We start from the raw sequence: 25976 nt of genomic DNA, 5'->3' as shown, positions 1-25976 counted from the left end.
CATACTGAGGCCCGAGGGGATCCCCAGGGAGGAGCTGCAGGAAGCGACTGAGAGAAAGGTGTTCAGGTGTCAGATGCTTGTCCTCAGCAATAATGCTATTTTAATATTAATTGTAGCATGCTACTGCGTAGCGCAGAGCCCGTAAAGCTGAGTATGAGTTTTCACTCAGTTTGACACGTTGGTTTACAGCCTCTCACAGCAAGCATGTCTATGGATTTATTAGATTGCTAGTTTGACATTTTTGACATGCATTGCTACCAAAGTGACTGTCAGTCTATGTCTTCTGACCAGGCGTTCTCTAAATAAAGGTCAAGATTTGTTTGCTAGTGAGTCATCTTCAGGAACAAGTTAAAGTCTAACACTGAGGACTATTCATAACACAGCTCATCAAACTGTGGTTAATCATTGCACCTCACAACTGGTTGTGCATAACTGACCACAGTAAAAAAAAGAACAACAATCCAGCTTTAGATAAATTATGGTTCAAAGAAAAAGACTATAGTCTGTCTGTATCTTCACATTCATGAGCCTAGTTTTATTATCTGTCTCTGTGTCCCCATTGGTTCCTCTCAGCTGGATATTTATTTATGCGAGCTAAATACAGCATTTCATCTTGAAAAGCATCTGTCTCCTACGCTTTGTCATATGACTGCAGGGTTTATTATTTTCATGCAGAAACCTTGCAGTGTTGGATCAACAAACAGTAGAGATTGATTCATTTTTAAAGAAAAGCAATCTGTCTGTCATTAATATATTTAGACCTGCAAACATATGCAAAGAGACAATTACACATGAAGAACTATGGAAAACGACATTGTCTCTGTCTTGGTTGTGTGAACTTTGAAGGGCTTTCAATATATGTGTTTATATTTTGTACGTATGCATGCATAATCAAATGCACTGAATCTAAAGAAAATGAGTTGCGTAGTAGTCTGTGATATCGGCCCCACTGAGAGTTACATTTGTTCAAGATTTGCAATGATAAGCGTTCTGTGTTGTTAGGGCTGATGGTACTGTTAGAGAGTGTAAGCAGCCCCAAGACAGTGAATAGACAGATGATTACTGATTATAAAATCTCTGGGAGGTATTCAATCTGATAACTTGAAAGAGCCATGGACAGAACATCTGTCAAATGGTTCTTTGTAATAAAATAATACCATATGTTAGCGCTCCACAAGCCCTTCATGGTTTAACTTCATATTGAAAGCCGAATTCCCCTTTATTGAATTCCATTATACTGAGTTATTGTTTTGTCGAAATACTCCTAAAATTTGAAAATGAAAGTTAGTATCCAGGAGATCCATCCAATTCTCATTGATGGGAGCTGATCAGTGGTTTTTGGCCCACACAAGTCAGTTCCCATTCATATGGAAGACCAACATGGTCCTACTGGTCGGGGAGGCAGTTTGTTTACTAAGAGATTATTTCTCGTTTATGTAACCTCCTGTTCCACTTCAGCAAAACTATTTTTGTGTTCACCATGTCGGATGTTGTTCACTTGTCCTAATCCGTGTCGGTTGAGCATCAGTCTTCCTGGAAGCAGAAGGATGCTGCTTTTTATTAGCCTGACAGACGGGCGCTTTTCGCTGATGAAGAGGGTGAAATTGGATCTGTTCGGCTTTGACTAATTACTCTTAAACAGACATGTGCATTAAGTGAGTCTGGCTGATCAATTTCTTCTCTACACTTTCCTTTCTTTGTTCATTGCCTTTTTGTATTAGCGCGGTTATAGTTGATACCATTTTTGAATTGTCTCGGTACTCCCTGAAATAAAATATTTGACATATAATGGCTTTCATACAAGCTTTTTAATTACATCCATCGTCATCCTGTGGAGTTTGAAAGTGCTTCTGTACCAGCAGCACATCTAAACTACATCTCTTATGAATGAGTTTCTTCTCATAAATGATGCAGTGGCTTCTAACAAGAACATTTTTTTTTTTCACAAAAAGTTACTTTTTCTAAATGTTCTGGACTGATAGAGCGGCAACTTTAACGGCTGCTAAAGGAATAGTTTCATGTTAACTATGAATGAAGTGGGTACAAGTATCCAGCATTTCAGGTATTTTTTTGGCAGGTGTATGTGCTCTACTAAGTGGAATGTATTCATTTTTTTCTTAATGTTATTGCTCTTCTCCTCTCCTTTCCTTTCCTCTCCTCTCATCCTCACCCTTCTCTTCTCCTCTCCTCTTTTCTCCTGTCCTCTCCTCTTCTTTCTCCTGGCCTCTTTCTCCTCTCCTCTCTCCTTTCTGTGTATTTTCTTTTTGTGCAGGAATATCATGCCCAGCTGGAGGAAATGCAAGTTTCCATACGCCAGCTGGAGGAAGACCTGTCGGCTGCCCGTCGCCGCAGCGACCTGTACGAGTCTGAGCTGAAGGATTCTCGGCATACCAGCGAGGATCTGAAGAGGAAGTCTGCAGACTACCAGCATAGGATGCAGAAGGTCTACACTGTTAATTATGCTGACATTTGCATAGAAAGGGGTTATCACAGAGTAACTCAATGTAATGAGACGATCATACAATAACTCACCTGTAGTCATTATGAGCTTCCTACATTCCTGTTGACTCGCCGTGATTATCACCAGGAGGGATCTCAGAGTTTCTTTAATCTTCACAGGTCAAAGAGCAAGGCAAAGTAGATACAGAGGAGATGATCACCAAGATGGAGAAGGTAGAAAATTAAGTTCATTTAATTGTAATTAGATTCTGTCATTGGTAAGGATGGCGAAATATGTGTAGATAAGGACACTGATTTAAAAATAAAGTGACCTTGACAAAGGATGATAATCTTGATTATCTTAATATCTTTACATCTCATAATGACTATATTTTTCTTTTTTAGACAAATGCGGAGCAGCAGACCAAGATCCAGGATCTTCAAGAGAAGCTTACCAAGGTAGAATAGCTTTGCTGGGAAGATTAATGAATAATTGATATGAGTGTGTGCTCCCAAATGCAAAAGATGTAGCAGCATCTGACAGCATTTTACCCTTTCAGATGAGTGTATTAGCGTCTTCTTTACCCTCCCTGACCTCATTCTTTATCTCTCTCTTTCTCTCTCTCTCTCTCTCTCTCTCTCTCTCTCTCTCTCTCTCCCTCCCTCTATCTCTCCCTCTCTCTCTCTTTTTAAACTGTGGTCTACAGTCAGATTTGGTCTTTGGCCCGGGAACTATTAGCCTGTCTTTTTTAAACTAGAATTAATGCTAATTATCAGCAATCCAAATGTAATCTTAATTGTCTTTTCCTAGAAATGAATATTTAAAAGTGCAATCCTTTCTGCAAAGAGTACACAAGCTTGTGGTCCTGATATTCAAGGCTGACGGAGCCCATATTAGGAATGGATCCACTTCTGACTCGATGCAAATTAGTTTACAAAATAACAATAGGATTTTTTTCATAAAATAACTTTTTTATATCAGCAATATACAGAAAATACCCAGAAAACTTAACGAAAGGGTGTCAATTCTTATAACTATTATACGCATAAATGTTATATATCCAGTTAACAGTTAAATATCCAGTGCATTGTAACCTAGTGTCAACAGTGTTGCATATCATGCATTATCGTCCTCACTTATTATCCTGGTGTCATGTTTTTTAAGTTGACTTAATTACTTTAGTATATGTAGTTAATAATAATTCTACAGTAGCATGTTACATCAGGAATTGGACATTATATTTTGTAAATGAGACAAGCTTAATATAAACCTTCTATTGCATTTAACTTTGTGTAAATAGCATGTACAAACGCATACTTTTTGAGTGATATTTTTCCTTTGACGCCTAGTCGTTAAAGGCCAGTGCTGAGGCTACAGACCTCCTTCAGAGTATGAGAGTGGCCAAAGAGCGCATGGAGCGAGATCTAGAGAGGCTACACCACAAAGAAGACTCCAGTGACAGCCTGCGTAGACGCCTCCGTGAGACTGAGGTACACACACACACACACACACACACACACACACACACACACACACACACCTCTGTCATCACACACGTAGTGCACATACACGCAGTTCAGCATTATATATATATATATATATATATATATATATATATATATATATATATATATATATATATATATAATGTCTTCTTGTTATGCTATATGTATCTTGTCAGTATTTGCTTTGCAACATCACAGACTTCATTGTTTAAAGTGTTGCATAAACACACCTGGCTCTGCTAAGCACAAAGAGCCTTTATGTTCTCTTGTACACATGTGGTTTTTGCACCTTCTGAGGAACAATTGTGCTGTGAAGGCATGATAGCCTATCAGATACCCTGAATGTTTGACATGTTTGAGTGCTAAGGAATTAGACATCATAGGAGTGGTATGTGGTTATTATGTCACAGCTATGAACCAATCCATGTTTATGAAGTTACATCCACATATACATTATACTTTATTTTTTATGTGGGTTGTTGTAAGTTCTTCTTAAACAGCACTTCACATCCAGCACTAGACATGTTAATTTGGTAATTAGCATAGGTTAATTTGGACGGGAGAGTCAGAGGGAAGAAATGACTCACATGGTCAAATTTAAACAGCTCCAAAGACCTCTCACATCCCCACACATGAATGCTAATAAGCTCTTTATAACCATTATGAGGAACTTGGAATAATGAGATATAAACATTGGATTGCATATTCCAGAAGGTCGTTTACACTCGTGTGTGTTCTTTGTGACCGCTTTGTGCAGGATGGAAGGAAGACTCTTGAGAACCAGGTGAAAAGGCTGGAGATCGTGGAGCGTCGGGAGACTAAACTGAAGGAGGAGATCCAGAGCAAGGCCCAGCAGATTCAGCAGATGGCCGATAAGATTCTGGTAACCCACCTTCCACCACTTGTGTGCAGCTAAAATAATCAGAGGAGGTGTGAGGTAAACATAGCTCACTGTCATCACTGCAGAGGAAGTGCTATTTTACATAATATTTCTGAAAAACCTCATGTTTATAATTTACTATATGGACGATCTGGATGTAAACCGTTATATAACTGTTATTTCCAAATACTCAGGTCACGAAATTAGTAATATATGATATTAATAATAAAATGCAGTTTTACATAATATTGTCCCTATAGGGCTTTCAGTTAGTTTCAGTTAGTGTTGGCGTATACTGACTGTGTTTGATCAACATCTTCTCTCATTCTTCTGTTAGTTTTGTCGCATATGTATGTTGCATATGTATATTAATCATACCCTATATATAATTATACAAATTATGTTTATGTTTAGTCCACAGCGATTGATCATATCACTTAATCCCCTGCATACCTACGCCCAACTTCAACAGGGGAGAAGTTAATACTTATAATAGCTTAAATATTGTGTATTAGTTCCACTAAGAGAAGGGTCAGATTGACCTTGTCGATATGGATGACTATGGTTGTTACCTCTGCATACTACAGACTTAATCAGTGTGTACTGCTTACTGTTGAATAAATTAACCAGAAGTATGGCATTACCAGCACTGTGCACAATGAAGTAAACTCAGTCAGTACGTCTTCTCTGCATCACAGTCCAAGCTTCCGTTGAATGGAAACCGTTTATAACAAATTGAAATCAGCATTACCTCTTTGACTCAATGTGATATTTTACACTATTATTTTGAGACTAATTCCAAGGATTAAATATGTTAGTGTTAAATATTTATTCTTCAGTACAACATAAATGAATGTATGCATGGATTGTTATATCTGGACCCTGGTCCAGCCCGACACCTCCTGCCATTATCATTATTATTATTAGTTGCATTGCCATTAATATTGCCTATACCATTACTGCTTTAATTTTGATTATTATTCTACGATATACACTGTTGTTTTTATTTTTTGTAGTTGTAACTTTTTCATCATGCCCACTACTCTTCTCATATTAATAATTTCTGTCATATGCATTGAATGTGCTGTAACTCTGTTACGTAGATCATTCTGTACACATTACATCTGTTGCTTCTGTCCATCCGGTGAGAGGGATCCTCCTCTGTTGCTCTCCTGAAGGTTTCTTCCCTTTTTCTCCCTGTTAAAGTTTTTTTTTTAGAGAGTTTTCCTCTGGGACAGAGGATGTCGTATGTGTACAGATTGTAAAGCCCTCTGAGGCAAATTTGTAATTTGTGATTTTGGGCTATACAAAATAAATTGAATTGAATTGAATATGTGAGCTCCAGCGCTTCTCCTCTTAAGTGCACCTTAATGTCACTCGGCGTCATTCTTAATTATTCTTATTTTATCTAACGGTTAATTATTTTAAACATCTGCCTCACAGTCAGCCGTTGGACTGTTTGAAGATTTTTTGCAATTTTGGTCTAATAAGCTCACGTCCTCAAGTCATACTTGCATATCAAGTTTACATCGGGCATTTCTCGCACTACATAGGGAATTTTATGTTTTATATATATATATATATATATATATATATATATATATATATATATATATAAATATATATATATAATTTTATTTTATTTCAGACTCATGAGTCCATATAGCAACAAACAAAAATACAATACAATACGAGGACACAGGTATAATTATTGCAGTTAAAAAGTGGTTAAAATACAGACACTTGTATCACTTTGTGTTGGCTCAGTTAAGGCTTTTATAATTAAATGACTTTTAGTCATTTAATCAACATTTAAATTTGTACATAAAATTCCTCAACACTGCATGGAAAGTGGGAACATTACGAGTCACAAACATATGACTTGCACTTGTCCATCTGGGAAGCTTGAGCAAGAGTCTGAAAGCATCATTAAATGCAACCTGAATCTTTTTAATGTTTGCTTTACTATAACTGCACCACAGGTGTGCTGTATAGAGAGGACTACAGTAGGTTCTAAAGAGAGCAGCTTTAACATCTTCTGTACACATGTGAAATGTACGTGCCAGCATATTAGCTTGTGCATGAAGTTTTCAACACTGCCGCTGCACATCGTCATCATCACTTAGGTCATTCCTGATGATGTGACCCAAATATCTAACTTTGTGCACCACATTTAGCTCCTGGTCTCCCATAAAAAAAAGGAAAATGTAGCTTCTGATCCTCCTTGGTTTTAGCTATCGTGATGACACTCTTTTTAGAGTTGAATTGTATATCATAATGCACACCAGACCTTGAGCAGATTCTGAGCAATTGCTGTAAACCAGCGCTATAAGAGACAGGACCACTACGTCGTCAGCGTAGATCAGAAGTTTTAGAAAAACTTTAGATGCATCCAGGAAACACATACATATTGTGATGTTATGTCTCCTGTACTTACTAACTACTTCCTTCAGTGCATATATACGTAAGTCTGTGCTATGTTTACTTCCAAAACCAAATTGATGATCAGTGGTTATTATGTACTCTTGAAGCCTATCTAAGATAATTCGTTCTAGTACTTTAGAAAGAACACTGGCCAGAGCAATTGGTCGGTAATTTTATCGGTTTTATTTTTGATTACTGGCAATAACAAAACAGTCAGCATAGAGTCAGGAAGTACGCCATGCATTAACAATCCAGAAAAACACATAGCAAGTAACACTGACATTCTGTTGCTAGCATGCTTCAGATGTTCTGCTGTTATTTGGTCAAGGCCACATGCTTTATTCAATGCACATTTTTGTCAACAAACTTGACTTTACTGGTATACTGTGTGTATGAATGTGGTGTTATATGTGTGTTTGAGTTTTTTAAGGGCATACAACACTTCATCGGGTCTAATACACACACCAGCATCATTAAGAACATCACCAATATTAAATTTGTCACTCTTAACACTGTTAAAAATATCCCTATAATGTTTACTCCACAGATCTGCAATACTGTCCGAACCATATAGTATATGACTATTATGATAGTATGCAATTTCAAACAAACCCATTGTGTCTCATTTGTATTTACAACTACCTACATAACCTACATGCATAGTAAAAAATACAAGGGACTGGTCTAAGTACTTATATATAACGTATAAGCATTTTATGAAAATGTATACATTAAACAAAGTAACACACTGTCTTGTCAACACTGTCACACATATTGTTTAGTGGCATCAAGGTGAGTTGGTAAGGTGATTGAATCTCTTACTGGCTCCACCACAATCAACAACACAATCAAGCTCAATAGAAGCACTATTTAACTGTATTTTTCCAAAACACTATGAGGCACATAATCAGCAGGAATCGTCGATGATTGTGATTGCTTTGTGATTTAAGAGACCTTTTGAGCCCTCACTTACCACACAAATGTAAGCTTTTTCTTTTGTTTGTGTATTACCCTTTAAAAAAGAAAAAACAGCTTAGCAATTTTAGTCGTTGTATACAGAACATATGTGTATGTTCGTGTAGGCGCTGGAGGAGAATCTGCGAGAGACGCAATCCACGTCCCAGCGGTTGGAGACTCATCTGAAGCAGAAGGAGAAGCTTTATGAAGACAAGATAAAGGTACAATTTCCAAACACATAGATATTCAACACATATGCAAACGTAAAACTACAGGCCGGTGTATCCTGATGCACTGTGCTTACGGGAAGTGATCTGTGCTATGTTTGGAGGCCTTACTTCAGCTGGTTGAGTTGTGAGAGATTACAGTATGTCATCTTCACGCCATTCTCTGTCCTGTTAAGTGATATCCTGGTTATGGTTCTGTGGGCTGCCTGGCATTGAGCAGGTGTTGGAGGCCCAGATGAAGGCGGACATGGCCGATAAGGAGATGCTGGAGTGCAGTCAGAGCAAATATGAGGAGGAGGTGCGGGAGAAGTGCAGCATCATCGGTGAACAGAAGGCGGTAAGAACTGACCAGCTTGGCAGTGACACTATCTCAGGAGTATTTTAACATTTATCACACTGACACAGATTTTTGTTGTTTGGAATAATCTTTGGTAGGTTATTGTCAAGCACAAAATAATGAACCTTAATCTGATACCAATTAAAGCTGGTGATGTAAAGATGTAATTTCTGTTCAGACCATAAATGCAATGGACTCCAAGATGAACAGCCTGGAGCAGAGAATTGCTGAGCTGTCGGAGGCCAACAAACTGGCAGCCAACAGCAGTATCTACACACAGAAAAACATGTAAGTACTGATACACAATCATGCTGCGTGACGATAAACATTAAAAGCAATGCAAATGCTTTTCTCTAGATTTTCTATCCATGAAGTACACTCTGAATTCAGCTTTATTAATTTTCCCAAGTAAGATTTATATATATATATATATATATATATATATATATATATATATATATATATATATATAATCAGTCATGGCGTAATATAAATAAAGTATTCTTGTATTCTAGGCAAAATTTAAACTACGGATTGAAATCTGTTGAAATTCACGCTATTGACTTAATTCCACCGCATTCTGAGCGCTAAGAAGTGGAGCTTTCCAATGCTATGCGGTACATGACGGTACATTGCGGTACATTGTGGTACATTGCGGTACATTACGGTACATTGCGGTACATTACGGTACATTACGGTACATTGCGGTACATTGCGGTACGGTAAAAAAACTGTGACGAGCTTGCCTGTGGGGGTGGTGTAGAAGTGAGCAGAGCAGGAGAGCAGCAGGGAAGAGAGTTTGAGTGGCCTTTGAGTGACGTTTTCTTTGTAAATAATATGTTGGTGTTGTAAATAATAGCATTAGTATTGTGTCTGAGAGTTGTACTCTAGAACGTCTGGACATGGAAACTGAAAGCTCGAGCAAACACAACTGTTTGAGAAGATGTAAAACAGGTTAAATTTAATTTGTGTAATCTCAAAAGTTTTCTTCATGTTCATTTACAATTGTTTATGAAGAGAAACCTGATGAAAATTAAAATATGTTTACTTATGTTATTACACACTGTTTTAAGCATGTATCACCTATAATAATGACAAATACTTGCCAGATTTTGAAAGTTACATTTCTCCTGAAAAAGGAGCAAAATAATTTAGCCAAAGGACATTTTCTGCCACATTTATTGATTAAAAAAAAAGACAAAAAGGACCAGGCGGACTGTCATAATTACAGATGTAAAAAGGTTTGCTTGTACAAAATGATACCTGGAAAGTATCTTGTTTTTTAATCCTTGTAGTGTATATACACATAATGGCAAAATACCAGGTTGCATTGCCTCCTATTGAACTTCTTGCACACAAGTATGTGTGGTCTTGGCAGGAAAGCTCAGGAGGAGATGATCTCAGAGCTTCGACAACAGAAGTTCTACCTGGAGTCTCAGGCTGGGAAGTTGGAATCCCAGAATGCCAAACTGGAGGAGCATCTAGAGAAAATGAGTCAGCAGGAGCAAAGCAATAAGAGCCGTGTGCTGGAGCAGGAAACTCGGCTCCGAGAGGTGAGGAGATATCAGAGGGAGAAGAAGCAGAAAGCTGGGTTGTGAAATGGGATTCATGTGTTGATAGACACACAGGTTAAACTGTCTTTGCAGATGCATCATATACAACATTTTTTGAATGATTATTATAGAGGATTCCAGACGTGTATTGTAACTCCAGTTATTGCTTTTGTTGGGAGACTTCATAAAAGAAAAATAGATAGATAGATATAAAGACATAAAAAACATAATAACAAAATATTAGCAATTAGCAAAGGCAATTAAAAGCAATAAGAAAAGCAATAAAAAAAATGTTGTGTGTACAATACATAAATATGACATATGACATGATCTAGGATCTAGTAGTGAAGTATAGTATAATGTGAACAGTGCAGTGAAGAGGACTTTTAGTTTGAAACATTCTAAAACACTGATTAAAAAATACAGAAAGTGAGTTTTATAAACTATAACTCTCAGTATGTGGATTATTGAGTCATTGGTGCTTATGGTAATTACGTAGTACATCTATCAATTAAAATATCAGCACAATTAAATGAAGCAGAGTCAAGGTGAATAATCAGGGTCTGCCCCTTCACAGACAATCACTTCCATGCCAGTCACCTTAGATGGCCCTCTCCTGTCTTCCTTTGTAGATTGGGCTGGAGAACGAGGACCAGAAGCTGGAGATTAAGCGTCAGGTGTCAGATCTGACCCTGTCGCTGCAGGAGCGTGAATCCCAAATCAGCAATCTGCAGGCGGCTCGCCACGCTCTGGAGAGCCAACTGCAGCAGGCCAAGACTGAGCTGGAGGACACCACTGCAGAAGCTGAGGAGGAGATCACTGTTCTCAGAGTGAGAGAGAGAGAGAAAGTAGAAGGGTACACAAGATGATGTCTCCTGAGACGTTATGTAGGTGAAATCTAAAATCTGTCCCTCTGTCCCTGTTGTTGTACCTGCTAGGCACACAGAGATGAGATACAACGCAAGTTTGATGTCTTGAGAGACAGCTGTGCGGTAAGCTGCTCACGACTTTTTCGTCTTCCTCTTTCCAGGAATAGACCTCTCTCTCCTGCCATTGCACACCAGCTGAATCCTCACACATCATCACACATAACTAACAACCTAGCCCTCATATTTCAGTCCATGTGTTTCTGTCATTCTTGGGTGAATAGGGCTTCATTCAAAAGATGTTTTTCTTCTACTAGCATAAATCACAAAGTGACTCCCTGTGACTAAACCACTTAATCCATTTCATCACAACCATCTTCCTTCTGGTCCATTTTGTTTGGAGTATAGTAACTGCTCTCGGCTGGTGAAACATACGACCATGTCTCCACACTCCACACATGTTTTCAGAGATGTCCCAAAACTTTGTGTCGATGGCCAAAGTAAAAAAGAAATTCTGTTGGTAGTGGGAGATTCATTCTCAATTGAATAGTTTGTTTCCATGATGGCATTTGTGCACGTTAACAACTACGTGAGCTACCATTACCAAAACAAGCCCCGTAGGAACAGTATCAGGAAGATAATGGCTGTTATCCTGTTATCATAGTTGTTTAGCTCCTTTTTTTTTTTTTACGTATTTCATGGATTTAGTTATCTAACACAGCTTCTCACAGTCCACACATACTGGCTGAGTTAGCCAGAGGAGTTTTATATTTCTCATTGTTTTGATTATTTTATTTTCCATGTCTGCAGAGAAATGTGTTTCCTCTCTGTTACAAAACCACACTATCTAGTCACCAGAGCTTCTGATAATAAGGCACGGTGTGAAGCCAGCCTACTAAAGCCGCGTCACATAGCAAGATACATCATTAACTGTTGAAGGATTGTTTTTGTGAACATAGCTATTCAACAGCCATTTACATTTGTCTATTTTACAGACGGATTTGATGAAGCCTGTTATTATCTCAAGGCCATTGTTAGTGTTATTGTTATATTATGTTATTATATTGTTGTACAATATTAGATGATGTTAGCCCTGGCATACCACTAACCTTAATAAAACAATGTTGTCATTTATTTGAGTGCATACAAACTCATTTACCCTGAATAGTCAGCAACACCATCATGGTCTTCCTTTATTCCATTGCCATACTGCAGAGATCCTCCCACTTGCAAACTGTTCAGAAAGCACGGCCCATAGATTCAGTTGGCCAATGTTCAGGCAAACGCAGCCAAATTCTGCAACCGAGCTTGAAATGCCATTTCTTTGCCCTGCTGATTGCTATGTTGGTTAATCCGTTAGTGTGTCAGTTGAACACTTTGGACTTGGCCGTGCATACATTATTCATTTATGTTTCTCTGAAATGCCCCATTTTGAGATTTCAGACGAGCACAGAGAAAAATAAAAGGCGATGTTCAATTAGAGCCTGATCTTTTTGTCACCATATAATCATAGTCTACCAAAATAAAGTCTGGCCTATGGGGCATTACATTGTCTTGCCAGTTTTCCCAGCATGACACACATAATTCAAATTTATGGTTGACATATGCTGTTATCTTCTCCATCTTGTAAATGTCCATTACAACATCCATCCATGCAATTCGAGTTGGCCTCTCCCCCGAAATAAGCATTTCCTCGTAAGAGCCTTTTACCAGCAGTGCAATACATATGTGTCTCTTCTCAGCCTTTCTTGATGCATGAGTCCAAAAGCACAGTTGTTAGTAACTCTCCAGGGGCCCATGCCATCAGAAAATATCTTGTAAGGCATTATGTGTCCTTCTTCATAAGTTTTAAATAACAGGGCAATACCAGAAAACATTATGTTTTGCATCTAACTATTACCATCATGGTGGAATTTTGGAATAAAAACCCTATCAGGCTTTCCCAAACTCCCTCCAATTTGGTGATCAGGTCCGCTTCACTCTGCCCTTCTTCCATTTTGTTTTAATATACAAAGTTGAGTGTGTTTTAAGATTCAATAATAATAATACATGCACAAAATAATTCCACTACCAGTATTTTAAACATGTTTATTCTTCCATTGTTGCCACTCCTTGACAGTTTTAGTGCCTCATCTATCTCTGCACTTACTGTACATCAGGCTATTGTTTACATTTGCCCGGACAGACATATCAACACCAAAGTGTCATTTTCCTTCAAATATGCTGAACACATTCTGCCACTCAAAAGATAACTCTATTTTGGACATACCATGAACTTTCCTCTTGTGCTATCTTCAGGCCAAAATGTCAACTTTGCCCACAAGACATCCCATAAGCAGCAGACTGCAATGAAATTTGCTGACCGCATACCTGTTTTGCTATTTTTAGCTTACTACTCGTAAGGCTGTAGAAATACTTACACTATCAGTATGCTCTTTTCTGTGTTCAATGGGTTTTATTTGGTAATATGGGAGAAATGTAGCATCAGAGCCACTAGTTAGTCCTTATTAATTCATTCTAACTCTAAATATACCGGGCTAATATTAGGTAAAACAAAAATTGGATCAAAGTTTATTTAGTAAATAAGTAAGTATTTATTTAGTAATAAAGATGACATTTGAGAGGGGCACTCTTAGACTTTTATAAGTCCCCATTCTTTCTGATCTATGTGAAAATCCTCTTTTCACATAGCTTACTAGTAAAGTCATTCGAGTTACTAATAAGACAATGTGTATTGTGGGACTATATACATTTTCTAGACATTTGGAAACCATCAAAGATTGTGTTATGCTGTCTCTGCTAAAGTAATCCTTTCGTATTTTGGTTGTGTGAGACCGTTGTGAGCCATGTTTTAATCAAAAAGGACTCCTTTTAGACTGGCTCACCCAAAGACACTTCCATCTGGACATTTAATCCATAAATATGTTCTCAATTGAATTAACGGCAAATTTACTTGATCTATATATATTACAGTTTTATTAAGAACAGTCACCAATAGCTCAGTAGCAATGATTTTTCTAAAAGTGATTACATTTATAAATTGAGAACGTTGAGAAAAACAACTTTAGGTGGATTCACTTCCCACAGCACCTCTGCTACTCAGTCGGTTTTTCAGTCGGAGCAGATGTTCTTCTGTGTTTTGTACGAGCCGTTTACAGTAAATGTAGCATTCATTTCAGTCAAGGGAATTCCAAGATTGATTAACATCCTCTTTAGCTGGGCTTTTTATTGGCTTTACACCCACAGCCTTCACAAATAGTATTGAGCAATTTGTATTCAGCTGTGTTGAGGATGCAAAGCTCCGGATGTGATTTATTTCCAGTCTGCTTGTTGCTCTATAGATCGGGATGACAGACAAGTAAAGTAAATATAGAGGCCTGCCGGATCACCACTGTATCCATTGCAGCTTTGACTTCCTCGCCCCGCCTTAAGTATTTAGTTGCTGCCGTCAGTCCCCTGCCTCAGGGGAGCAGAAGCACTGAGTCTGTACAGAACAGGCAGCTAATTTATGGACTTAAAAGCCCCCCCCCCCCTCTCCACTCCCCCCGCCACCTGGAAATTGTGTGTGGTACACATGATCCCATGAGAGCTGAGAATAAGGATCTCCTATAGGCAGCCTCACCAGCCTTTAACCCTCATTTCCCTACACAGTAGTCGTGGCTGATTAAGGAACAAGACCGATGCTGATGAAATGATTAGCCGCTCCTTGCGCTGAATGTTAAACAAGTAGCCTGGAAATCATGCTAAAAATGATTACTGCATTACATCACTAACCTAGATTGCTGCATCATGTAATAATGCTGCAGGAGAGATTGTGTGGGGTGTTGGCTCAAATGTGTGTGTAGATGAGTAATAATATGCTCAATGCTATGCCTATATGCACAATGTAAAATGTGAAATGAATGTAGGCTTTTTTAAATGTAAAGAAACAAGTGTATAACTAATGTTAAAACAGTCATATCTGTTAGGACAGAAATGAGTTACCGTCTATATAGTGACAAAAAAACCCATAAAGGGCAGAAATGTATTCAGAAAATCCTGATTATTTGTTACTTTGAAGATGTATTGTATATTGTCTTTCTTCAAACTGTCAGTCTGAGAGTCCTGTTGACTTCTTGCAGGTAATCACAGATCTGGAGGAGCAGCTGACCACACTGACTCTGGAGAACGCCGAGCTGAACCGCCAGAACTTCTACCTGTCCAAGCAGCTGGATGAGGCCTCCGACGAGAGAGAGGACCGGCTGCAGCTCGGACAGGATGTGGACAGGCTGCGCCGGGAGGTGGCCGACCGTGAAATGCACCTTAACAACCAGAAACAGGTACCGGGGCTGCTGGTGGTCATGTTCTAGTTATTGGTTTATGTGTGTGTTTGTATGAGTGTGTTGCTTCTCTTCTCATGTTGGTTTTTGTCAACAGTCCAAAGAAAAGAATGCTGGGTGGACATACAATGCTCAATTATCCAAATTTGTTAATTAGAACGGCCAAATTATGAGGAGTTTGTAATCTAACATGGTTCAACATTAAACAGGAAAACACTGTCTTTCAACCAAGATATTTTAAGATATTTTTATTGTCATATGCACAGTTAACAGACAGTTACTCCGTACAATGAAAAACTTACTTTGCTAGGTCCGCCTTCCACACAGAATTACAATAACTTAAAACTCAATGCTTAAGGTAAAAATCAATTACAATTAAAATGAAGAATACAAAAAAGAGGTAAATGTAAAAATATATAAAAAGAAACCATTACTTCTCTATATAGTATTATTATATTGGATATATAACACATGCAGGTCACCAGGTAATGATACAATCAATCAAACCATTTTTTAGGTTTAGTTTTTTTTAAACTATAGTCAAGTAGTTTCAAAATTTCTACATGAAATTGCCACAACCGACCGTGTTCTTTTGTCTGAGACAGTTGTGCTCCTTTTAGTTCAGGTTCCTTCCCCTTGCCCACTTCCCACTCGCAGCCAGTCAGACACCAGGTTTCCACTTACTCACATTATGTGATATCTCCGCACTACCTTTGACATCTAACCTAGACATCTCTCCCAGCTCTGACAGTGTTAAGTGTAAATCAGGCAGCAGAAACCCTGGGAATAATTCTGCGTTGTTATGTGCAGTATTCTGGATGCAGCGAGGAGGCTGTGTGATGCGTGTGCTGCCCCTGTGGGAGGATCTGTGTGTGGGTGTCCAGCAGCGCACTCGGTCCTGCTGGTTGTGTAACCAGCGATGGAAGTCATAGACGAGGGATGTGGTGGTGTGTGGGAGGGATGTGTCATCCCCATCACTCCCAGGTCGTGTCAGCTGTGGATGCGTTGGACTTCAGAGAGCCGTGGCGTTGCTGTGGCACCAGCAGAGGCTAAATTTATCTCCCAATGCTTTGTCTAAAGCAGTGCGTTGTAAGACATAAAACACAACACTTTGTGTGAACCCTGTGAATAACAAAACGTTCTGTGCCCAAACATGTCAATTAAATATCTCCACATAAGTACCCATGTTGTTTTTTCTAATTGCAGTTGAAGAGTTATTAATTAAAACTGAAGGTACACACAGTCATTTACATAGTAAGTTAGTTGCCAAACTGTAGTTATGTTGTTTAAGCCGCCATCAAATAAGCCCCTGTGCCCCTGGATTGTGATTTATTTTAGGGTGCTATGGTTGACTGAGAACTTTCATGTCTGACATGTGAACAAAGAAAATACTGTAAATATAGCTTTATAACCCCACTCACCTTTCTGCATGATGGCCTGTTGCCAGCAGGTTCTGGTGGGGTGGACATCTCCTGTTTGTGTCATGCCCTTTCTATATGCCATGCTAAAACTTGCCTTGCTTTTATTTTGCTTTGGCACACTCAAGTTCATTTTTACGATCGTTATTTCATGGTAAATTTATTTTAAAATTGTGGTATTGTTACTTTTACTTATGCAAACGATCTGATACTTATATTACTATGTGATGGTCAGGTGACAAAACCCCCAAGCTGTGGGTTGAATATTACTTTGTCACGGCCTCCCAAAGAAGTGTCCTTCCAACCCTCCCAAGGGATTTCCCAAACCCAGGAGAGGGAAAATAAATCTCCAGCACAAGATCCACATTTTATAACAAGGCCAAAGCAGGGGAAACATTAATTTCTTAATCAGTCGATGAGCAGTAATAAGAAGAAAGAAATTACCCTTTATTAATCCCCTTGGGAAAATTCTTCTCTGTATTTGACCCATCGTTGGGTAGGGGGCGGTGGGCTGCCCTGTGGGGAGGAGGGTTCAGTGTCGTGCTCAGGGACACTTCCACATGTGAGCTATGGGGGGACTGGGGATCAAGCCGGCTACCTTGTGGTTGCTGGACGACCACGCATCCCCCTGAGCTACAGCCTCCCTCAAATAGTAATAGTTCTTGAGGCGATAGTAGTTTAACATCTTCAATACCTTTGAAGATGTTAAACTGCATTTCTTTCTTGATCTCTTCCTTATAAATCTGCCTTTATTTAGCTGAGAAAAAATAACAACTTTAGAGGTTGAATTGTGTCCTTTGCCACAGTTTGGATATCAACAGTATTTCTCATCTAAATCCTGTTTTGTAACAGAACCTGGAGACACTGAAGACCACATGCACCATGCTGGAGGAGCAGGTTCTGGAGCTGGAGACCCTGAATGACGAGCTGCTGGAGAAGGAGAGACAGTGGGAGGCCTGGAGGGCGACACTAGAGGAAGAGAAGAACCAGGCTGAGAGGAGGACCAGGGACATCCAGAGACTACTGGACACAGAGAAACAGAACAGGTTCACATAACATCCATGTGGCAACATGTATTGACGTAATTGGAATGTGGTTAAGTTTGCCTCACAATTCTATTTCCGTTGAGATATGGAGATGTTTTGGAGCACAGCTACATTTGAGATAAATAGACTTCAGGGGGTTTGAGTTTTTCCACCCAAATTGATTTTAATCTGTGCATGATATAATTTAACCAAAAGCCATGTTACATTTTTAGAAAAGGTTATGATTTTCTTTTTCAAGACAGAAAAGAAGTATTTTGTTTTGCTCTGAATGTTGCTGATGCTATCAGTGTTGGATCGGTTCCCGCCGCCTACACACACTGAATGCAACAGGTTTGGGCAAATTCTCTGGGGTTTGTCAAAATATATTCTGGGAAATATATGAAATTATTTTCTGAGTTGGCGTAGGCAGGGTGCTTGATGAGAACTGGGTCCACCAAAGCATATTAAAACCCTGTCAACAATGGTTTGCTGTATGTTCCAGGCTTCGTTCAGAGCAGCGCAGCTCCGAGTCTCGCCAAGCGGTGGAAAAGGCAGTTAAGGAGCACAAAGCTGAGATCCTGGCCCTACAGCAGGCCCTCAAAGACCAGAAAGTGAAAGCGGAGAGCCTTGCCGACACTGTACGCATTCACATATTAAATAAGTATTTTAATTACTTTTTCTAGTCAACAGTTGCAGCAAACTCTTCCTGCTTTCTGTTCTCAGTTCAATGATCTGGAGAAGAAACATGCCATGCTGGAGATGAACGCCCTCGGTTTGCAGCAAAAGCTGGAGAGTGAGAGGGATCTGAAACAGAGGCTGCTGGAGGAGGTATACATTCTGTATTTATGCCACGACCTTTATTGTTTGCAATTATGTATTATGTACGAATTTGAATGTTTAGATGTTGTATAATTACTGCATGTCTGTGTGTTGGATTGTTCTTCCCCTGCTGCAAATCAAACAAAAGTGTTCTGGTTGTAAAGTCAAAGCTGTAACAAATGTCAAACCATGCTAAAAGGTTTAGCCGGTGCTATCATCGGAGAAGCACAAGTGGCAAGGTTGCAGCGTCCATCCTGTGATGCAACAGCTGTTTTACGTCCCCAGCAAGAGAAACTGCAGCAGCAGATGGATGCCCAGAAGACCCACATCTTCCGTCTGACCAAGGGGCTGCAGGACGCTCTGGACCAGACGGACCTGCTGAAGACTGAAAGGACCGACCTGGAATACCAGCTGGAGAACGTCCAGGTGCTGCTCAACACACACACACACACACACACACACACACACACACACACACACACACACACACACACACACACACACACACACACATATGCTGACGAACAACACATACTCTGAGGTGCATGCACCTGTTGGACTGTCTGTCATTTGCAGTCTTGTTTCTCCCTCACTGTTAAAAACACATAAACAAAAACATCCCCCGTTCCCCTGTCACCCTATCTATGCGAAGTGTAGTACTTGAGGAGAAATTCATGGCAGTAGTGATGTTCATTTAGCTCCACCTGCAGGCTGTGTACTCCCATGAGAAGGTGAAAATGGAGGGGACGATTACCCAGCAGACCAAGCTCATAGACTTCCTCCAGGCCCAGGCTCATGGGGGCTCCAAGAAGAAGAAGGTCTGGATGTTTTTGAAAACCCTTGAAAAATGTATATGAAAGTTTTTGATTTGGAGTTTTACCATAAGACACAAGACTTGTTGATAAGTCTATCGTGAAAATGTATTCATAAACTGACATTTACAACTTCCAGCAGTCTCTTTGCACATTTAGAAAGAGCAAATAGCAAATAGAAACGGAATTAGAGTCAGAACCAATGGTACAAGCAAGTAGCAATGTAATGTTTCTAAACAGGTGAACACAATTGTGGTTCCTTTGTCTCAGGGTCTGTTTGGGCGTCGTCGAGAGGATCTGTTGGCTGCCATGGCAGCCCAGGCCCAGGCTCAGGGTCAGGGTCAAGGTCAAGGTCAGGGCCAGGTTTCCCCTGTGCCCTCCGGCCAGCCGGTGCCTCTGCAATACAGCGACATGAAGATTGCTCTGGACAAAGAGCGTTCTCGTTCCTCTGACCTGGAGGAAGCTCTGCAGAAAATGAGAGCGGAGCTGCGGTCTCTGAGAGAGGAAGGTGAGACTGCTCTTGTACACTAGTTTTTACACTTTGATTAAACACATTAGTGATGCTGCTCACTGTACTATACTTTGAAAAGTATATGTTTTTTTAAACAGAAAGCAAGGAAAGTTTACCGTATTCAGCATGACAAAACAACGTATCATACACATAGGTACAAAAAAATGCTATAAGCTCACTTAATTAGTTATTCCATCCCCAGCGCTCCAGTATAAGGATCATGGTAACTCTGCAAACCCCGCCTCAGCCCGGCAGCAGATGATTATGTCCGCCATGGTGAAGTCTCCTGAGCACCAGCAGGGTCCAACCAACCTGGCACCCTCCAACTCAGAACGCAGGAAGGCGACTGCAACACCCGAGGGTGAGTGAAAGGACGGTGTTTAGCGAAGTGCAGCCCTTTCTCTCTAACAAACGCATACATGCAGGTTCATAGCTTCATGCTTGACATATACTGGCCCTCACCTTCACACACAATGACACTCCTGAAGGATTGTTTATGAATCTCTTACTATCCTTTTTCTTTCACACACCTTTCAGAGAGAAGGAGAGTCACTTTTGAAAGTAAGTTGTCCAAACTTATAGTTTCCTCAGTTTGGTCTCTTATCTCTCTTCTCCTTTTGCCTCATCCACATCCTTGAAAGGCCAGATTTTAAAAGCTCTGCACTTTTATGGAAATCCCACCAGGCTGGTTAGGTGAAGCTGAGAGAGTGCACAGCTTTAGAAATCTGAAGCATTTTGTCTTAGCCAATCTGATTTGCAGAACTCTGCTCTGCTCTTTAACTCACTGCAATCCCACCTGAACCTCTCATCATACACTAACAGAGATGTACCATATTATAAACTCTGAAATGCACAAATCGCTGTTTGAACCCACACTGTGAAAAAAAGCTAAAGGTATTATTCAGTCAACGTATTTCTTCGTACAAAAGGGTCAAAGTTTCTACTAGTTAAGTCTGGACAATCCCTATCCTAATATTGTGTCATTATAAATTGTTTTGTTTTTTGGCTGATTGTGACATCAACAGAAAGAAGTAGTAAAAGGTGAAAATAAGTAGAAAGCAACATCCAATAATAATATTGTGTTTTCATGTTTACTTTACATTTCTTGTATGATTATACTTTTATTTATACAACTAATACGTGCAAATATAATAGGAAAGAAATCAAATCAGAAATAAATTCTCATCTGAGTTTTTCAATCAGAAACATAGATCTTAGATAATTATCTACAAGTAAATATCTGTGTGAGGCTCGTTGTTGTGATGTGCAAACAGAGAACTGGACTCACAGTGGGAGACTTGGTACTGACTGGATAATGCCTTTAAACTGCAACAGTGAGTGCTCAAGCGCAAGAGATTGATCAAATCAATATTCTTTTTCAACCATCTTTGTCTCCAGAGTTTACTTGCTTATGCATTTTTGCTAAACAGCTTAAAGTTCCTTTGGAAGCCTTCTTTTGTTGGATTGATTTCATAGCGGGTTTGGCATGGTGCTCTGAGGTTTTGAAGTGATGTTGATGTACCTGACACGGCGAGACATACTGGAGCTGCCTGCCCTCACTGTGTTCCCCGACTGTATCCAGAGTTTAGCCGTCGTTTGAAGGACAGTCAGAGAGACAGAGAGAGGGACAGAGAGAGGGTGGTGCACCACAACACCCCTCACCGCTTCACAGTGGGACTCAACATGAGAGCTGCCAAGTGCACCGTGTGCCTGGATACGGTGCACTTTGGTCGCCAGGCTGCTACCTGTCTCGGTGAGTTACAGATTTGGCCTGCCTATTATTTAATTCTGTTACGTATTTTCTATTGTATGAATTGAGATTATAATACAGAAAATTAGACATTTTTATGATGTGTGAAACCATGTTGATTGGTGATGCTGTTGCCTCTCACTCAGACACAAACATCCAATGTTAGTAGAAGGTGAGGCAGAACAATATGAATGAGACCAGGATTTTAGTCTGTGTGACAGACATGTCAAACAAGATCAGTCAGTCAGTTTTATCCAGAAAGGAACTGATGACAAATTCAAGACTATATTCAATGCGATCATACCAACCGCGGTGGGCCGGCGTCACAACGTGGGAGTAAATGGCCCCTTCCCCAATTTATCTACTTTCGTCGCCTTTGCTTTGACCACGTCTATATCTTCAAGCTCAACCTACATTTTGACCCCAACTATACACTGCAATGTTTTGTGCCTCTTATACGGCTCTGACAGAATCTGTCCACAGACAGACAGACAGACATGTAAACAAACCTGGCAAAGTACTTGACTTAAGTCATAGAAAAGTCATAGAGTACTGCAGGTATGATGTATTTTTGCAGACCAACCCGCAGTTTCTCCCCAGAAAATGAAATTGGGATTATTGCATAAAATAAGCTCTGTGGCAAACACATGTTATGATACTTATACAGTTTGTTCAGCAAGATAATCTTCACAAATGAACTCGACCTTCACTTTGATCTCAATGCTTCGTGACTGCATTTTGCCCGGTTGTGACACGGCGACAGAATCTGTCCACAGACAGAAATAAATATAAACATCAAGCAGAGTAAAACCGCCTCTGGTAGTTACCGCTACAGTAGGTGGCCCAGGACAACATTTTGCCTTGATGACTCACACACAGACTCACATGGTGAAAGCAATACCAGCGTCATGGCTGGTATAATACAACATTTTCATCGTTCATATGTTGGAGATTGCTCTCTATAACAATTTTTTTTTCCTCCTCAGAATGTCACGCATTATGCCACCCAAAATGCTCCCCGTGCCTTCCGGCCACGTGTGGCATGTCCAGCGACTGCTCCCTGCATCTGTCTGAGGGTCTGTGTCGGGACAAAGGCAGCGCCCCAGGCCAACAGCTCAAAGAGGCCAGCGGACACATGCACCTGGAGGGCTGGATGAAACATCCCAGGTTCGCTGTGGAGACGATTATATCATTGTTTCAGCTTTTCTCTCACTGTTGTGTGCTGTTCAGTTTTACTATTTCGTTACAGATCTTGAATTGGGGCCCGACAGTTCCCACACGTCACATGGCAAAACAAAGCTGATTTATTTTATGGACAACTACATGTTGTTTATGGGCCAGAGAGACATTCAGACATTGTGCATAGGTTCACATGCATCCTCCTAGCAGGATGGTGTGTCTGTTTTACACAGATGCACTTAAATAAATACGTGGAGAGTCTTCAATTCAGTTTATTTTGTATAGCCCAGAAAAACAAATTACAAATTTTGCCTTGGAGGGATTTACAATCTGTACACATACGACATCCCTGTCCCGGGACCTCACATCGGATCAGGAAAAACCTTCCCAAAAAACAGAAAAAAAACTTCGACAGGGGAAAAAAAGGGAAGAAACCTTCAGGAGAGCAGCAGAGGAGGATCCCTCTCTCCGGATGGACAGAAGCAGTAGATGTCATGTGTACAGTCTTGCAGATGATTCCATACAGAACATAAGGAGTCACTGAATAGTTTAATGTGATTAACAAATAATTCAAACAATGCTCATCATATGTTCTGAAAACTCAGAAAAATGGAGCATTGAAGCTGTTCTGGAGGCTTGTGGCAGACACCTTATTAATATACTTCATGTCGTAAATGTAGTTTTTCTTTTGCACTCCCTCATTGTGAGTCTCATCCCCTCGCACTGGCTGATGAATACAAGTCCTTTCAGGCACTCTTAGTTGTGTTCTGTCTGGTAAAGTCCACCCCTCTACTACTAAAAACAGTCTAAACAAAGGCGTTGTTTAGTTTCCTATAAAACACAGTTGGATCCATTTGATCATCTATACTTTGTAGTAATGCAGTTGCTTCTTGTGTTTGCAGGAATGGGAAGCGAGGCCAGGGCTGGGAAAGGAAATACATGGTCCTAGATGGGACTAAAGTGTCCATCTACGAGATAGAGCCCAGAGAAGGTCTCTTTCTTTTTACCTGTGTAACACAACAACACACAGCTGCATTTCATAAATCTACCAGAGTGGATCAGTGTTCATGTTTTCATGTTTTTTTTGTATTATTCAGATTCAGTGAAGCCACTGGAAGAGTTTGACCTGTGTTTGTCAGATGGAGAGGTGGTTGTTCATGGAGCAGTGGGGGCATCGGAGCTGCCCAACACCGCCAAGTCAGGTACGAATACAAAGTGTGCTGTTTGTTGGACTCACCCTACTTACACTGACTTACATGCTAAAAAATCTCTTTTGATCCTATTGTCTCCCCTTTATCTTCCAGAATTCTCCTCAGCAGTTTTGTTTAAAGTGTTTTTATTGTTTGTACACACTTTATTGTTATATTCTATAGGTATTGTTCCCCAAGTTTGGCCTGAAGACCCCGAGCGGTCATTTACAGGGTTTCAGAGTGTTTCACTAAAATTGACTACCATGAAAATATGTGTGGGTGTAAATTCTGAAGGCATTCCTTACTTATGTTTCCTATGTGTCAGATGTTCCCTACGTCCTGAAGCTGGAGTCCCGTTGTAACGCCCCCTGCTGGCCTGGACAGTTAATTTACTTCATGGCTCCCAGTTTCCCAGACAAACAGCGCTGGGTGTCTGTCCTGGAGTCTGTGGTGTCTGGGGGGCGAGCCTCGCGGGAGAAGGCCGAGGCCGACGCAGTGAGTATCTCTGGAGCAGGCGAGGGGCGACCGGGGCGATTGGCTCTCTGTGTCCTTGTCGTCTGCTGATGTGAATCATAAACCATTATGACCGCAGTCACAGATAACTGTCTCGGTTATGGCTGTGGTCGTAATCTCACTGTTTAACTGTGTGGGGGCTATTCATGAGTTGAAAATGAATTTAAAGACTTAGGCTTTAGGTTTAGAGTTTTAACTAATAACCCCCAGTTCACATATATGTGTCGTTAATTGTCCCCTTCTTCTCTCCTCTTTTCTTTCCCTCCTCTCTCTCTCTTTCTCACTGCTGTTTGTTGCTTTTTCATCATGCCACATTGTATGTCCGGTATATGGGCATGTTTTGTTGATTTGCTCTATTCTACCCATTCCATTGGGTTCCATTGCAAACATAGGCTGCTGTGTCCAAAAGACAAATGGTTCTGTCTCCTCTGGTCCAGGTAAAAAGTTCAAAAGATACAGACATACGACTGACTGACTGACACACACACCTGCAGATCCTTCACCAGGCACGCAGTAGTGCATGTGTGTCATTGTGTTGGTTGGTCATCTCCCCCCTGCTCTCAACTCACCTGCTGTGACCACTCCTCACTCCTCACTATTCTCTGCTGCACTGTCATGTCCTGTGCAAACTCTGCGTTCATGTAATAGTTTCAATGTAGCTGAAACAAGTCTTTGGTGTTCTGTTTTATAACCGCAGTACACAACTTCTCACCAAGATGTTTGATCATCTTTGGGTTGATCCCCTTCAGCTGTCCTGCCCAGAGGACCAGGGATCAGACAGCGGGGTTTTACCTGCTGGTGTAGTCGTCTGTGTTCTTACCCTGCTGCCCCTCCGCACCCTCTTAAGAGACTGGGACTCAAGGCACTTGACAGTTAACAAGTGACAAACTGGGCAATATGAACTTGACTTTTAATCAACTTCACTTGAGTTAGGAGGATTTAGAGTTGACTTTGTTATATATCAGAATGACTTGAATCATCTTTTTCGTCAACTTTTAACATGTGACTTGCATAATTTCCCATGCTGCTATGATAAACATGATATACACATATATATTGAGGTTAGCCAGTATAGAGTGAGTTGCCTCATTTTGATTCTGCTGTTTGGGACGTTTCTGGACGTTAACCTCTATTCAAAATGTATAGCGACCAGGTAACTGATTGTAAGCACACATTAAGAAAAAGCTACGAAACATTGAAAATATATCAAGGCAAAATGGCAAGCAGACTAAGCTTGTTCCAAAACGAGAG

The 25976-nt window shown here is 40.2% G+C and overlaps 1 protein-coding gene across 1 annotated transcript in view; it reads left to right on the top strand.

Moving 5' to 3' along the window:
- citb (citron rho-interacting serine/threonine kinase b) overlaps positions 1-25976 on the top strand; it is a gene marked incomplete at both ends in the record, with an annotated part of 46532 nt that overhangs the window by 10910 nt on the left and 9646 nt on the right. Inside the window, 26 exons of the mRNA XM_079222926.1 lie at positions 2273-2443; positions 2620-2673; positions 2845-2898; positions 3790-3930; positions 4703-4828; positions 8332-8427; positions 8654-8770; positions 8949-9058; positions 10149-10323; positions 10956-11153; positions 11262-11315; positions 15311-15508; positions 17779-17972; positions 18454-18589; positions 18675-18779; positions 19056-19196; positions 19469-19588; positions 19853-20090; positions 20296-20454; positions 20631-20654; positions 21676-21846; positions 22830-23010; positions 23925-24013; positions 24120-24224; positions 24538-24707; positions 25118-25162. Of these exons, the coding sequence (XP_079079052.1) occupies positions 2273-2443; positions 2620-2673; positions 2845-2898; positions 3790-3930; positions 4703-4828; positions 8332-8427; positions 8654-8770; positions 8949-9058; positions 10149-10323; positions 10956-11153; positions 11262-11315; positions 15311-15508; positions 17779-17972; positions 18454-18589; positions 18675-18779; positions 19056-19196; positions 19469-19588; positions 19853-20090; positions 20296-20454; positions 20631-20654; positions 21676-21846; positions 22830-23010; positions 23925-24013; positions 24120-24224; positions 24538-24707; positions 25118-25162 (3372 nt within the window). The remainder of the gene's footprint in view (positions 1-2272; positions 2444-2619; positions 2674-2844; positions 2899-3789; positions 3931-4702; positions 4829-8331; positions 8428-8653; positions 8771-8948; positions 9059-10148; positions 10324-10955; positions 11154-11261; positions 11316-15310; positions 15509-17778; positions 17973-18453; positions 18590-18674; positions 18780-19055; positions 19197-19468; positions 19589-19852; positions 20091-20295; positions 20455-20630; positions 20655-21675; positions 21847-22829; positions 23011-23924; positions 24014-24119; positions 24225-24537; positions 24708-25117; positions 25163-25976) is intronic.

The sequence above is a fragment of the Taurulus bubalis genome (genome assembly GCF_910589615.1).
Source record: "Taurulus bubalis genome assembly, chromosome: 8".
Taxonomy (NCBI): Eukaryota; Metazoa; Chordata; class Actinopteri; order Perciformes; family Cottidae; genus Taurulus; species Taurulus bubalis.
Note: the sequence above shows the minus strand (reverse complement) of the source record. Positions and strands in the feature narration are given on the sequence as shown.